This window comes from Staurois parvus, unplaced genomic scaffold, assembly GCF_062004578.1.
Source record: "Staurois parvus isolate SC_StPar_1 unplaced genomic scaffold, SC_StPar_1.0 ptg001192l, whole genome shotgun sequence".
NCBI classification, from domain to species: Eukaryota; Metazoa; Chordata; class Amphibia; order Anura; family Ranidae; genus Staurois; species Staurois parvus.
In genome coordinates this window covers 1,204,663-1,221,058 of record NW_028318988.1, presented here as the reverse complement: position 1 = coordinate 1,221,058, position 16,396 = coordinate 1,204,663, and the positions used below count along the sequence as shown (strand labels likewise).

Genomic DNA, 16,396 nt, shown 5'->3' with positions numbered 1-16,396 from the left:
TTGAGGAGGAGGGGATGGTCAACCGTTTCAAAAACCACAGAGAGGTCAAGTAGTAAGAGTATGGAGTAGTGGCCATTGGTTTTAGCTGTTAGTAGATCAATAGTGAGTTTTAGTAGGGCACTTTCAGTGGAGTGGAGTGAGCGAAAGCCAGACTGTAAAGGGTCAAGAAGGTTGTTGTCGGTAAGGTGGGAGCTCAGGCGATTCTAGGAGTTTAGAGGTAAATGGCAGCAGGGAGATGGGTCTTAATTTGTTCATGTTGGTGGGGTCCAGGGAGGGCTTTTTAAGTATGGGAGTAATGTGCGCATGCTTTAGAGGGGAGGGGAAGGCACCAATAGAGAGAGAAAGATTGAAGATGTGAGTGAGGGAGCATAGGATGGAAGAAGAGGGTGACCGTAGTAGTTGTGAGGGGACAGGATTCAGGTGGCAGGTAGTGAAACAGGCTTCTGAGGAAACCTTAGTGACCTCTTCGGTAGTAGCAAGGTCAAAAGAGGAAAGTGTTAAGAGAGGTTTAGTATAAGGTATGCTAAGTGGGATGGGTGTCTGTGCAAAAACAAGATTGATACCTATACGAATTGCATCAATCTTGTTTTTGAAATGATTAGCAATCTTGTGAGCAGTGAGTGAGGTACTGGGTGGAGGTGGAGAAAGAGAGTTAAAAGTAGGGAAGAGACGATGAGGACTGGATGACAAGGTATTAATAAGAGTGACAAAGTAGGCTTATTTGGCAGCATGGAGGGAGGAATTGTATGTTAAGAAAGCAGATTTATATAGGGTGAATGCTTGCTGGGATTTGGTTTTACGCCACAACTGCTCCAGCACACGACTATGTCGTTTAAGATTTCTGGTGTCGTCAGTCTGCAAAGGTTGTAACGGTCGGGGCCTGATGCTTCGTGTTGTTAGAGGAGCAAGTGAGTCTAATGTGGATGAAAGTGAACTGTTGTAGACAGCAGTGGCCAGGTCAGGGCAGGACAGGTGAGAGATTCTGTCATAGTTGGTCAGTTGCAGAGTGGAAAGGAGCAGGGTTGAAGTTGTGAAGGTTTCTGCGGGTAATTGTTTGCTGCTTGGAGGGATAGGTGTTTGAAGACGATGAGATTGTGATCAGAGAGAGGAAAGGGGGTGTTTGTGAGGTTGCAGGGAGTGCAAAGATGGGAGAAAACAAGGTCTAATGTATTCCCATCAGAGTGAGTAGAGGACTGTATACATTATGATAATGCAAAAGATGAGGTTAGGTTGAAGAGTTGGGATGTAGCCTGGTTGTTGACATTAAAAGGGGTGTAAAAATCTCCGAGAATGATAGTGGGTAGTTCAGAGGAGAGAAAGTAGGGTAGCCAGGTGGAGAAATCATCAAGAAAGCGGGACACTGGTCCAGGGGATTGAAGCAAACCAACTCCACCACCTTCCAACCACTGGGTCTGGGTGAGTGGGTCCAGAGGAGGCCTCCATAGGAAAGTGCTGAGGGAGGACTTGTTTTTCTGGCTTTTCTGGTTTTGAAATCCATGGCTTCCTATCAAATTGGGTATAGGGGTTTAGGTTTAGAACCAGAGACCTGAGGCAAATGATTAGAATGCTTCTTGGAGGTAAAAGGAGGAGAAGGCTTTTGTACCATTAATTTAGCCTTTTTCTTGAGAGCTATAGGAAAGTATTCTTACTTACAGTCACTTTCTGAATTTAATATCGATCAAGCCCACAATTTGAAGGTCTGAAACACTCCACATCTACAACCACAGAGCAAACTAAGCCTTAAATAAGGTTATTATCCATAGCATCTGTCAACTCCAGCACACATCAACAGGGACCATCAGGATCTTGTTGAGATAGCAAACTGTAGGATCCACAGCCTGCATACGCCACTTTTTTGTAAATGTGCACATGGGGTATACTATACCATACAGCCATGTGAGGGCTATGTGTACCCACAGAAGCATGCACAGGTGTTACAAGCATCCCAAGACAGGCATTTCCATTGATGTCAATTGCTAAACAGTGGCTGTATGGACACAGTAGCTGTTTCCAAACATGACATCTGTGTGGGTGTGGGTGCAGGTGTGTGTCTCTGAATGCAGACAGTATGAGTTTACAGACATGCGTCCACACGGATGTCATATGCTGTTGTGTTCCAACTGACATCAATGGGATTGCCTGCACAAGGATGCAGAGAACACCTTTGCGTCCTTGTTGCATATGGTATAGTACGCCCCATGTGAACAAGGCCAAACTTGCTTTCCATAATGCATTGTTGAGCAAATTGCTTTGGTGGGGCAAACACCTTCGGAGAGGGAGCCCATTCTGCATACAACACTTCTGTAAATGAGAATGAATAGAGAATTGTGGGAGATGAGACTGGTGCCAGAATCCTAAACTGGTGACCTGTTCAGCAGGTGGTTCCAGGAGCAGCAACTTTAAGTTGGTCTGAACTACACCCACCAGGAAACTTAAAAATGGCCTTGATTAAACATCACTCCCAGGCTCTTGGGTTCCTCAGAGGAAGATAGGTCAACATCCACAAACTTCTGAGAACCTGTTTCCTCTTCCCCATCTAGCAGATCCTTAGGTGGTTCTTCCTTCATCAGGAGAGAAAGGAAAGAGTTTCCATTTAGGATCCATTTAGGATCCAAACCAGAAAGGACACCAGAAGCTGGTGTTGATGACCAGCAATAGGCAATTAAACCTCTTCTCCAGACACAAAATAGCCTAAGGAAGGTGCACAGAATGGGTTTGAAATACCACATACGTAGAGGGAATCAGAATCACCCAGAATCAATTGACCCACAGGAGGAGGGGATTCTGCCAGGGAAGCTATGACTAGGGGCCTACCTACTAGAGAGAGGAATTGGGTAACTGTACCCCCCAGTTCCCCCACATATCTGAATGAATTGAGACATGGCTTGTTTCAATCAGAGTCCTATAGTATAGTGTCACTATCAGAGTCCGCTCTGATAGTGACACTATAGTTCACAGATAGCTGAGAGGAAAAAGGGTTAACAACACTCACCAAAATGTACCACTGCCTCAATGATAGAATAATAGCCTTGGGAGAATATAAAAATATTACTGCACTTAATCCAGCAAACTGTCCACCTGGCTCTGGTAGCACTACTGAACCGAATTTGCTTCTTCCCCAGCCATTACAAGGAGAGGGTCTCAGGATGGCGGCAGCAAGACAGCTCCACCCTTTCCTTTTCCCCAATGATGCAATGCACAGGCACATGTGCACCTTTCCTGTAGTAGTCAATGTGGGTGAGGGTGGAAAAACGCACTCTACATGGTTATATGACGCCAACACCCTGGCCCATCCCCATTGAACTACACAGTGGTATAATGCTTAGGCAGGTTTTAGAACAGCATTTCAGCCCAGATGTGAAAAAAATAAAGGAGCCAAAGAAGGAATTGGTGGATGTAAGCTGTTCACCTTGTTCTGGGTTCCGTACATGACTGTGCGTGATTGATTGTTTTTTTTTTAACTATAACTATGCAAAACTAGGATCAGTTCATTTTTTTAATCCAAAATTTCTGCTCACTGTTAGAAATCAAATTTATGATTCGGCACTTATATCGATGGCAAGCTTGCAAAATATTTGGTTTTTATGATTAATCATAATTAATATTAAAATGTGTGAATTTTCGCTTTAAACCGATGATATTTAATTCTTCCGTAAAATAGCTGAGATATTAGCTATAGCTGAGACAGTAAAATAAGACAGGAGTTAGCTGAGACCAGCTAAACCAGCTGAAGACTATATTTAGGCATAGCTGGTTAAAAGTCTCTGGTAGAGAAATGTCAAAGGTATTAGGAATACTCATTATAGACTTACTATTACATTATGTATTTTAATAGTAGCTGTGTGTATTTAGTATATGTTTCTAATATTGATGCATATATAGATTAGTGATTATACATTGATATGTTGTAAAGATATGCTCTTAAGGTAAATATGAATAGCTGAGGTTACATCATTAGCTTATAGTATTATGTATATCAGCATCTGTACCTATCCATCAAACATCATATATATAGCATCCCCTTCCTTTTATGAAACTGCTTTGCTAAGCAGTAATAATTTCCATAAAAGGTATTAAGATAACTAACTATGACGTACATTTGCCTCATAAAAGACCATGAGACAACGGACACGAGAAGACACTCTCACACACTAACATTGACACTTTGACACACACGCACACACATGTATGAGAAGCTGGAACAGGTGCTTACTGAAGACAAGATCATCACTTCCGTCTATTTCCGGTTTCTTCCCTAAGTCTCGTGAAGGACAAGAAGAAGATGGACGTTGCACATGGTCAGACAGTTATGACAATAATAGTGACTTTTTCTTTAAACTTCTGCTTGTTATTTCTACAGTAGTTTTATCTACATGGAACTGTTCATGATACACTTTACATTGTTATTTTAAACCATTGTGTGATAGAATAAAATCACACTTCATTTTTTATTTCAACGGCTCTTCATTCATAATCGCCTCAAGACACTAAAAGTATTATATGTGTCTAAAATCCAACATTCACTTTTTGATAATATTTTACATGTTACATGGGAAATCTTGTTAGATTAATGCAAACAACTTCATTATGTTTCTGATACTAATTAGGCCATCTGAAGCACCTGTAACAGCTGTGGTCCACTGGGAAGACTTGCTTTGATGGTAAAAGTTTCTAAATCTAAAATGTGAGTGGAGGCACAGCTTTATGAAACCTATAAAAGCCTAACTGAATTCAAGAGAAAGCAATACAACAAGAGTAGCACTGTCATCCACAGGGCCTCTATGAATTACATTTTTCAATTTATAGTATTTAAATTAAATACAACATTTTAGGAAATGTTGATTTTGCAAGACATAAATCCAAGTCATGAGTTCTTCTCCCAAGAATGTCTCTGTAATGATTACTAACTTTGTTCTGGTGGGACTTATTGAGATTGAATCATTTCGATATTTATGTGCCTCTTTTGCACTTGCACTGTTTTCGGTCACATTGTTTATGACTTCTATGATTGTCCATGTAACCTGGACAGAGAAAAGATTGCATGAGCCTATGTACATCTTAATATGTGTCTTGGTTGTGAATGTGATGTTCGGGAATGCGTCATATTTCCCCAAGCTGGCCATTGACTTGTTGTCTGGATGTTCATCCATCTCATACACAGGATGTCTCTGTCAATCTTTCTGTCTACAGCTTTATTCATGGGTTGAAATGAGTACTTTTACAGCAATGGCATATGATCGATATCTGGCTGTAGGCCACCCACTGAGATACCACACTCTGATGACCAACTACACAATTAAAAAAATATCACTTGCCATATATTTTTTCAATGGGCTGGAAATAACAGTGAGTGTATTGTTGACATTAAGGCTAACTTTTTGTGGGGTAAATATTAACAATGTCTTTTGTGAGATTGTGTCTATACAACCGCTTGCTTGTAATGATATAACAATTAACGTCATGTATGGAACGACTTTGGTCTTGTTCAATTTGATTGGCTGCTTACTTCTAATAGCATACTCTTACATAAGAACAGTAGTCATCTGTCTGAAACTCTCTGCAGAATCCTCTCTGAAAGCCATGCATACATTGGTGACTCACATATTGGCCTTCTCCATTTATATTGTCAACCTCTTGTTCATTATTTTCAGGTACAGTCTAAATAGTTCTGTATCAACCAAACTTGATATTATCATACCTTTGATCGGTACCAGCATAGCTACTTCTGTAAATCCTCTGATCTATGGAATAAGGACCAAAGCTCTTAGAGAAAAAATTGTATGCAAACTGCATAAAATGATTGGCAAAATATAATAAAAATCAGTTATTTTTTCCAGAAACAGTTTTGCCATTGTAGAGATTATTTTTCAATTTTTTTTTATTTAGTAAAATTTATTATAAATACAATGTGTGTATATATATATATATATATATATATATATATATATATATATATATATATATAAAACCTTTATTTCAAACCATTAACTTTTCTAAATTCCCTTTTTACCTTTTGGAGATTCTGTAAAAATCAGAGGCCTGTCGGAGTGTTCCGGTTAATATTCTTTATACAACCCCTCCATGGACTGGGGGGGGGGGGGGTGGTTGCAGTCTGGGGAGGGGGTGTTGGGGCTGCAGCTTGTCACCTTGGGGGGTGAGGGTACAGTCTGTCATCTCATGGAGATCTGGGTCTGGCCAGTGCTCTATGAGATCCTGTCCCCAGGCTCTGCTCTCCTCCCTTCCCTTCTCCTCCTTCATGACCGCAGAGAGGGAAGGAAGTAGTGGTGCTAGGAGAAGGGGAGTGGGCACCCTCTGGTCTCTTGTGGTTGGAGGGTGGCAGTGAAGATTGTGCTCTCGAACTTAAGCACTAAGAGAAATGTGAAACACTTTAACCTTTTTTCTCCCCCATTGTGACTACTTTGTGTTTTTATGCTGCTTTGTTCATAAATGGTTAATAAAGATGGGCTACAGTGCTTGCAGTGTGGTCATCTGGACTTTTCTTCTTTCATTACATGCCCAGGTGTTTGAACTGGGCTTGCACCCGCTCAGGGTGTGTGTGAGGTGTGTATGCAAGTGAACTGACCTGGAGCAGCACTCTGTTATTTACATTTATGTCATTATGTGTTACTGATGTAATGTCAATAATAAGGATTGGGGGGTCTGGTCTTGAAGGGTGTTAAATAACATAATTCCTGTGCATGGTCTGCCCAATTACTTTTCCAGTACTGTGAAAGGCTGCTCTCCCATTCTCACTCCTTCTCCAATGTTTATAAACTTTTGCACTCCCGAAAATTGCATACCCGAGGGATGTTTATTATGATATAGAAGAAAATCCCTAAAACGATTTGTTTTTTTAAAACTTTTCATTATATTGTGCATATGCTCTTGTATTATCTTATGGAGGAGTCTCTTCACTTTAGCCGCATATTGCAGGCCACCTGGGCACTCCAATACATAAACTACACTCTCAGAATTGCAAGATACAAAGTCTTTCTTTTCATACTGTCTTCCAATGGTTCTTGCTTTAAATAGACTCCTAATTCTTATATTCTCCTTGATTTTTCTGCATGCATAACATGGAACAGGAATAGAAACCTTTTCCATTAAACCATGTATAGCTCTTTTTAACTATATTTCTCACTATTTCATCTATTCATATAGGTGCCTGTTTGTAGGTTCCTTGGGCAACAATGGACTTAGATGTTTGTCTACACCTAAGATAGACCAATGTCTTTTGATTATTTGCTCTACCTTCTTGTATTGTATACTGTAGTACTGGAGCCATACTATGCTTGTCCTCTTCTTATTCAATCATGTCTTCCACCAATTTATCCCTTTTCATGGTTTTCACTTCCTTTCTTTCTTTTCCTTGGCTTAATATAAAAACACTTAATTTTAAGAGAGCAAATTTTCCAAGGCTGAGAGCTGCGCTACCAGAGTTAAACTGGGAGGGAAAATTGTGAAGAACACAGTACAGAAATGGAAATGCTTAAAATCAACTGTATGCAAACACAGTGCAAAAAATATTCTCATGGGCAGTATGTTTGAAAGGCTAACAATAAAACCTATGTGGCATGTCCAAAGTTAAAAAAGCTAAAATAAAAAGAAAGAAACACTTCATAATATAAAAATGAAGGAACACTATCATCATTTAAATTTTATTATGATCATGATTATTATTACTATTGTTATTATTATTATTTTTATTATACAGGATTTATATAGCCCCAACAGTTTACACAGCGTTTTACAACATAAGGACATAGAGTAAAATTACAATACAAATGAATACTGGAGGATTCAGATGGCCCTGCTCGTTAGAGCTTACAATGTAAGAGGGAGGCTCGAGATACACAAAAGGTAATAACTGTGAGAGATGGGCTGATGGACAAAATACATGTACAGTTGTTCGGTGGGGGCAGGATAGGCCTCTTTGAAGAGATGAGTTTTCAGGGATAGTCTAAAAGTTGACAGAGATGAAGATAGTCAGACACATTGGGTTAGGGAGTTCCAGAGGATGGGAGCTGCTCTGGTGAAATCCTGGAGACGAGTATGGGAGGAGGTGACAAGGGAGCTAGAGAGCAGGAACTCTTGGGAGGAATGAAGAGAACAATTTGGTTGTTATTTTGAGACAAGCTTAGTGATATAACAAGGGGCTGAGATACAGATAAGTTGTTGTGAGTATCTTGAATTTTATTTGTTGAGCAGGAGCCAGTGAAGGGACTGGCAAAGAGGGGTGGCAGACACTGAACGGTTGGTAAGGTTGATGAGTCTGGCAGCAGCATTCATAATGGACTGGAGGGGGATAGCCTATGCAAGGGTAAGCCAGTGAGGAGGGAGTTGCAGTATCCAAGTCAGGAGATAACCAGTGAGTTAGCAGCTTTGTGGTGTCATTGGCTAGGAAGGAACGTATCTTGGAGATGTTGAGGAGCTTGAGGTGGCAAGCTTTGGACAGTGGTTGGATGTGAGGCTGAAAGGATAGTTCAGAGTCCAAGATTACACCTAGCACCATGGAATGTGAGGACGTGTTGATAGTTGAGCCATTGATTGTGACAGAAACGTCAGTGGAAGGGGGCACGTAGGGGAAGAAATATCAGTCTTGGATAAATTAATTTTCAGGAAGTGGTGTGACATCCAGGCTGAAATGTCTGTTAGTAGATTAGTGATGCATGAGGAGACTGATGGAGTGAGCTGAGAGATAGATTTGGGTGTCATCCACATAAAAATGGAATTAAAAGCCATGGGAGGCAATCCATTGACACAGAGAGGAGGTGTAAATTGAGAATAGGGGGAGTCCCTGAACAGAACCTTGGGGAACACCAACGGGGAAAGGAAGAGGGAAAGAGTAAGTAGAATTGTAAGTGACCCTGAAGGTGTGGTGGAATAGGTCGGATGAGAACCAATAAAGAGCACAGTCACTGAGACCAAAAGAGTGAAGTTTTGTGAGGAAGTAGTCCACTGTCAAAGACAGCAAATAGGTCCAGGAGTAGGAGTACAGAATAGTGTCCATTGGTTTTAGCTGTTAGTAGATAATTTGTAAGTTTGAGGAGAGCAGTTTCCATGGATTGCTGAGAGCAAAATCCAGACTGAAGGGGATTAAGAAAGTTATTCTCAGTGAGGTTTTTGCTCAGCTGGTTTGCTCAGCTGGCATTCAAGGAGTTTGGAGGAAAAGGGGGAAAGTAGATGGGTTGTAGGTTGTTAAGATTGATGGGGTCTAGTGAAGGCTTTTTAAGAATAGGGTTGACTAGTGCATGTTTTAGAATTGGAGAAGATGCCGTAAGAGAGGGGGAGATTGAAGATCATCTATAGTAGCGGGGTTGAATGCGGGAAGTAGTGATTGTCCCTGTGGATGTGGAGTGTTAAGTAAGGGAGGTATTTGCACGTCGGATACCTCCTCATGAATTGTATCAATTTTCATTTTTAAGTGATTGGCGATCTCCTGGGCAGTGAGTGAGTTAGAAAGGGGAGGCAGTAGAGGATGAACAAGAGAGTTGAAGGTAGATAAGAGTTAATGGTGTTAAATAGAGTCATGAAAATAGGTCTGCTTCGCATTGTGGAGGCAGGAATAGTATTTCTGGAGGGCAGATTTATATTGGTTGAAGTCTTTCTGAAATTTAGTCTTACTTCGCAGATGCTCAAGAGTGCGGCTATGCTTTTTGAGACCTCTGGTGTCATCTGTTTGCCAAGGTTGTAGGGGTCGGGGCTAACTGTTTTTGTAGTGATGGGGGTGAACTTGTCTAGGGAGGATGACAATGAACTATTGTAGACAGAAGTGGCTAGATCTGGGCAGGACAGGGGTGATATTTTGTCAAAGAGGTGGTCAGTAACAGAGTAGAGAAGAGAAGGGTTAAGGTGGCTAAGGTTTATATGGGTAATTGTTAGGTGGTTGGAGGGAGAGGAGGTGGGATACAGGGAGAGTGTGAAGATAATAAGGTGGTGATCAGAGTGCGGGAGAGGGCTGTTGGAGAGGTTGCACAAAGTGCATAAATAGGAGAATACAAGGTCAAGGGTGTTGTCATTATAGTGAGTAGAAGCCTGTATCCATTGCTTCAGGCCAAAAGAGGAGGCTAGATTAAGAAGTTTAGAAGTGGCAGGAGTGTTAGCATTAAAAGGGATGTTGAAGCCACCGAGGATGATTGAGGGGAATTCATAAGAAAGAAGGGTAGCCAGGCAGAGAAGTCATCAAGGACAGTAGATACTGGTCCAGGGGGCCTGTAGATCACAGCAATTCCTAGAGAAAAAGGAGATAATAGACATATACAATGTGCCTCAAAAGAGGAGAGTGTCAGAGAGGGAGGTGGGTGAAGTACCTGAAAGGTGCTCTGTGGGACAAGGAGGATTCCTACTCCACCTCTCTTCTTTCCACTGGGTCTGGGAGAGTGAGTCCAGAGAAGGCCACCATGGGAAAGAGAAGCAGAGGAAGAAGTCAGAATCATGAACCCAAGTTTCGGTAATGGCAAGTAGGTTAAAGGAATTTGTGATAAAGAGGTCATAGAGGGAGGTGAGTTTGTTAGATACAAAGTGGGTGTTCCAGAGAACACAGCACAGGAAAAGGGGAGCCTGGCTTTGGGAAGAAGAGGAATGGAGACTAAGCTCTGTTGTAAGAGGGTGCAGGATGATGGGAGCATTGGGATCACTTAATGGATGGACGCCCAGGGTTTGGGGATATATCTCCAGAGGTTAGGATAAGCAGAAGGGTGAGGGAAGTAATACGGGAGTGAGATGAGGGGACATGCATCAGCGTCCTGAAGGAGTTGGTGATTGCAGTAATTGGGAGAAGACAGAAGGGAGGGTGATGTATTTAAACTGTGGGGTGAAGAAGAGGGATGAAGGAAAGAGACTTTAAGGAGAGCAGAAACAACTGCCAGAAGGAGTGGTAGAAAGTGCATGGTACAGAGTAGGAGAGAGAGAGAGCTTTTCAATGTAGTTTGCTATGTACTGTATGCTCGCTTCATGCAATCACTGAAGTGCAGAGTCTGAAGTGCAAATCACTTGCATAAAGAGTCACTTCTACACAGGGGCGGACTGACAACTCATGGGGCCCCCAAGCAATAGGGGTTCATGGGGCCCCTGTGTCCTCGCCCAAACTCAAAAAAGCCTATGAAAAAGGTACCAGGGGCATCTCATGGGGCCCCCTACTGACCCTGGGCCCTCGGGCAGTGCCCGAGTTTCCAAATGGTCAGTCTGCCCCTGCTTCTACAAAGAATCACTAAATTAAAAAACCCCTGCAATGTTCCCCCCAGCAAAGTGCTTCCCCATAAAGGTGCTCTAGATTTATACTATTAAGGGGGGGGGGGGTTAGTTGTTAAATTAATTAATCGTGAGCTAATATAAATGTTACAAAGAGTATAACAAAATATATAAAAGGGACATCAAAGCTGCAAAAATTGAAACTGAATGACAGATTGCAAAAAAGAGAACAAACATCCCACAATTCTTCATATATACTATTAGTAAAAAAGTCAGGTCTTAGCATGTATGCTCTTTAAAAGATAGTTTTGAGTGGGTGACTGGGGACAAAGAGAAGGCAAACTTATTAAATACCTTCTTCAGCTCTGTGCATACAAAGGAAAATGGAGACGCTCAAGTCATTAATGAGGATAGTACTAACACCGAAAATGATCCACAGTGGCTCAGAATTAACATGGTCCAGAAGCATTTAGGCAAAATAATGGTGAATAAAGCACCTGGACCAGACGGCATACTGTACACCCATGTGTCCTCAAAGAAGTGAGCTCTGTCATTTCAAAGCCATTGTTACTAATTTTAGGGACTCTTTAATGACTGCAACAACCAAAGGTAAAGAGATATCCCATGAAGGAAGTTTCAAATGGGACCATTCAGCTTAACCACTTTCCCTCCTGAGGATTTACCCCCTTCCTGACCAGGTCTCTTTTTGCTATACAGCGCTGCACTACTTCAACTGGTAATTGCGCAGTCATGCAATATTGTACCCAAATGAAATTTATGTACTTTTTTCACACAAATAGAGCTTTCTTTTGGTGGTATTTGATCACCTGTGCACTTTTTATTTTTCATGCTATACAAAAAAAGCCCAAAAATTTTGAAAAAAAAAAACAAAATTTTCTCATTTCTGTTTTAAAAAATATCCAAAAACTCAAATTCTGTCATGAATTTAGGCCAAAATGTATTTTGCTACATGTTTTTGGTAAACAAAATACAAATAAGTTTATATTGATTGCTTTGTGTGAAAGTTATAGCATCTACAAACTATGGTATAATTAATGGAATTTACACAGCTTTTACTTTCTGACTTCTGACATTTCTTGAGGTGCTAACATACTAGGACAGTACAAACACCCCCAAATTACCCTTTTTCAGAAAGAAGACACCCTAAGCTATATGCTGAGAGGCATACTGAGTCCATAGAAGATTTATTTTTTTCCACAAGTCTTTGGAAAATGACTAAAACATTTTTTTTTACACAAAGTTGTCATTTAAATTATATATTGCTCACACAAGCCATGAGAATATGTGGAATTACACCCTAAAATACTTTCTGCTACTTCTACCGAGTATGGGGATACCACATGTGAGACTTTTTGGGAGCCTAGCCACATACAGGAGCCAGAAATCCAATGACCGCTTTGAAAGCCTGAAGGTGCGTAACTTCCTTATTTCACTTCCTCACTACCTATCACAGTTTCGGAGGCCCTGAAATGCCAGGATAGCAACAAACCAGGGGCGGGCTGACCATTCAAGCACTCAGGCACTGCCCGAGGGCCCAGGGTCAGTAGGGGGCCCCATAAAATTCCCCTGGTACCTTTTCTAGGCTTTTTTGGGTGTGTTTTGAGTGTGGGCAAGGACACAGGGGCCCCATGATCCCCAATTGCCCGGGGGCCCCATGAGTTGTCAGTCCGCCCCTGCACCAAACCCCCCAAATTACATGCATGGTGCAACTGCTGTTTACATACTGGCACACACAGGGTCAAGGCTTGCTTACACAGGCACACGCGCACATGTGGGGGCGAAAGTGCTTTTTAAATTATTTTGATTTGTTTAATTATTTTTACACTGTCCCTTTCAATTTTTATTTTTTATAATCACTTTTAATGCTATCACAGGCAATGCAAAGATCCCCTATAACTTCAGTGGGCATTGTCATATATTCGTTTTTGAGAAATCTAGGGTCTATCAGACTCTAGATATCTCCTCTGCCCTTACATTATCTAATCTCACCAAGATCGGTGTGAAGTGATGAAATGCTCGTAGCTTCCAATTTCATAGACTATAGAGATGATTGGCACCATCCCGGTTTCCAATCAGTTCTATTATCAGCTGTCAGAAACACCAGCTGCATTCTCAGGTTCCCCCAATGGCACAGAACTGCTTGAGAAGGCAGTGGAAGGCAGCGGGTGAGGGGAAGAATCGTCTCCTGCTGCTTATAAAAGCAATCCTGCAGCTAATTAGCCACTAGGATTGCTTTTACGTGAAAGCCAATCACCAGCTGAAAAAAATGATACCAGGATGATGCCTATAGCTGCAGGCATCATCCTGGTATAACCACTCAAAGTCCAGTGATGTACCAGTACGTTGCTGGTTCTTGTTGGTTGTATATGCTATGTTCCTTTTTTTTATGTAGCCTGTGGGCTGAATGAAAATAAGAGAAGAAATCTCTGCCAGAAAAAGTGTGTGGTATGCCCACCATTAGAATATACTGCCCTGAATCAGAATAAACAAGTCAGTGCTGCAGCTGAATGACATTCCTGCAAAGAAAACAGCAATGGTTAACAATAAAACAGTAACTCAATAAAACAACTTTTTTATTCAAATATGTGTCAAAAAATAATATAAAATATATATGCTGAAGCATAGGGGCCATATGCTATGTTCTTTATTTAGCCTGTGGGCTGAATGAAAAAAGAGAAGAAATCTCCGCCAGAAATTGTGGGGTATGCCCTACATTAGAATAAACCTCCCTGCATCCACCCACTTCTAATGATAGGCACACATGAAATGTGCCAAAAAATATTTTAAAATATATGCCAAAGCATAGGGGTCATCCACCCACTGGCCACCCCAGGCCCCCATGCTTAGGAATATATGCTCTTTTTTTAACTGCGGATGAAAAATCTCATCTAACAGCACTGTCCACACTGATTTATGTATATACTGAAAGCAAGTTCCTGTTGCTGTAAGAATAAACAGTCGGTGCTGTAGCTGAATGACATTCCTGCAAAGAAAACAGCAATGGTTAACAATAAAACAGTAGAATCATTACAGTAGAACAGTAACAACAACGACAAAAAAAATAAACTATAACTATTTTTGTTTTTTTACATTTTTTATTGTTTTTGGGACTTTAACTTTTTATTTTTTGTTTTTTTTAAATAGGTTTTTTTTAACTTTAACTTTTTAAAACAGATTTTAGGGTCTCTCTAAAATGTGATATCCAGTTTCCTGACAACCTAACATCTTTTGAGACCCTGTGTATATATGTGCCCTATACTAATACTCCACTAGTGTATGGTAGCGACGGAAGCAATCCTTGAAGCAGAGACCAGGTTGGTCAGGACAGGAGGGACCAAAAAATCGAGTGTCGCATCTTATTCTGTGTCTGCTACAGAAACAGCATCTTCTTTGGGGTTTCCTTTGGGTTGGGGTACCAGAGAGGACATCTGGAAAATGCCTCTCATACAGCCGGCTGACTACATCTGTATTTGAAGATTGGGCCACGGTACCTTCTGGATACAAAAGGGCCGTAATGATCTCTTCCTGGAATTTTAGGAAGGATCCACTTTGTCCAGTTGCTTTGTAAATTACAAAAGCGTTATATAAGTCGGGTATTTACAAGCCGTTGGTGAAAGCCCCAGCGATTAGGTTGCACGGTGTCACACGAGCCAATTCCAAGATTGTACAAATGTCTAAATAGTGGCACGTTTGTATACAAATTGTCCACGTATAAGTGGTGCCCCTTATGGAACAAACTGGTCGCTGGTCATCTCCTGTACTGTGTCCGCAGTCTCTGGTCATCTCCTGTACTGTGTTCGCTGTCTCTGGTCATCTCCTGTGCTGTGTCCGCAGTCTCTGGTCATTCCCTGTACTGTGTCCGCAGTCTCAGGTCATCTCCTGTACTATGTCCGCAGTCTCTGGTCATCTCCTGTACTATGTCCGCAAGTCTCTGGTCATCTCCTGTACTGTGTCTGCAGTCCATTGGTTCAGAATATTTTTTTTCTTGTTTTTCACCTCTAAAACCTAGGTGCGTCTTATGGTCCGGTGCGTCTTATGGAGCGAAAAATACGGTAAATTGCTTTGGCCTACAATCAAATTGTACAAATCTTCTGTGAAAAACAGCTCCATAAAATCAAGGGGAGTAGTTAAATTTGCTGTTTCCACCTGAATTCTGGGTTGGGCAGTGAATGGGGGAAGTACTGCTGCTGCAGAATCTGTGGGCTGTCAATCAGGATTTGCAAGCACATACAGAAGGACTCTAGGGGCTCTACGGGCCTGGGTGCAAATTCTTGGTGGCTGCGGGACATTACTTTTGCTTACCACCACACCAGTTTGTACTGCACTTATGGGACTCACCACATCACCAAGTGATACTGCAGTGCTGGTATAAAAACTCTGCTGCATATGAGACAAGTCTTCAGCTTCATGGGGTTGGGTACACCCGATCTTAACAGGGAACTCTTCTCCATCGTCTGAGCTACCTGTCAGGGTACCGCTGCTTTCTACAGGTTCGTATTCTGGGGCAGATTGTGTCAGGGAGTCTTCCCCTTCACTCTCACCTGCTCAGAATCCTGTAGGCCTCTTCACTAGACTACCGTTTGTTGGACATTTTTGGCTCTAAATTTACAGGTACCTAGTGCGACTTACAGGAAAAAGAGCACCTGGCTGTCAGGAACTGCTTGAACCACTAAAAAAAAAATTTACCGGCAAGTGCTAATAGAGATCAGGCCTGATTCTGTGAACACTGCGGTTTTGTGTGCAATGTATTACAGGTGACATTAATCACAAATTATACTGACACTGCACTTCTTGTTAGGGGTGGGGGAGGGGGAGTGTTGGGACTAAACACTAGTGCTGGCAGTGAACAGGGATGATCCTGCTAACACTGTGTTTTTGGGGACACCAATACTAAGGGGCACTGGTATAGTTTTGTTTGTGATCAATATATTGATCCGTACAAACACTATACTAGTAATGACGGTGATCAGCGACCTGCTTACCACTGGAGATTCCCATCTGACCTCTCAGCAACACACATGGGGCAATCAGCTCTCCTGAGATTCCCGGAAGATATCACACCATTTTGCGAGACCCTGGATATCCTAATAGTAGAAATACCCAACTGGTCCGGTGAATCCCACCTCCAATCTCAGACAGATGAAGACCCAATGGAGGCCCAATCCGCTGGACACCCTGGAGGAGC

The 16,396-nt window shown here is 41.7% G+C and overlaps 1 protein-coding gene across 1 annotated transcript; it reads left to right on the top strand.

Annotated features, from left to right (window-relative positions):
• Window positions 1–4,866: 4,866 nt before the first annotated feature.
• Window positions 4,867–5,816, top strand: LOC149438368 (olfactory receptor 51E1-like). Its single transcript, XM_089659868.1, has one exon. It carries the CDS (start codon window positions 4,867–4,869, stop codon window positions 5,812–5,814), a length of 948 nt encoding a protein of 315 aa, XP_089515994.1. The 3' UTR covers window positions 5,815–5,816.
• The last annotated feature ends 10,580 nt before the right edge of the window (window positions 5,817–16,396 follow it).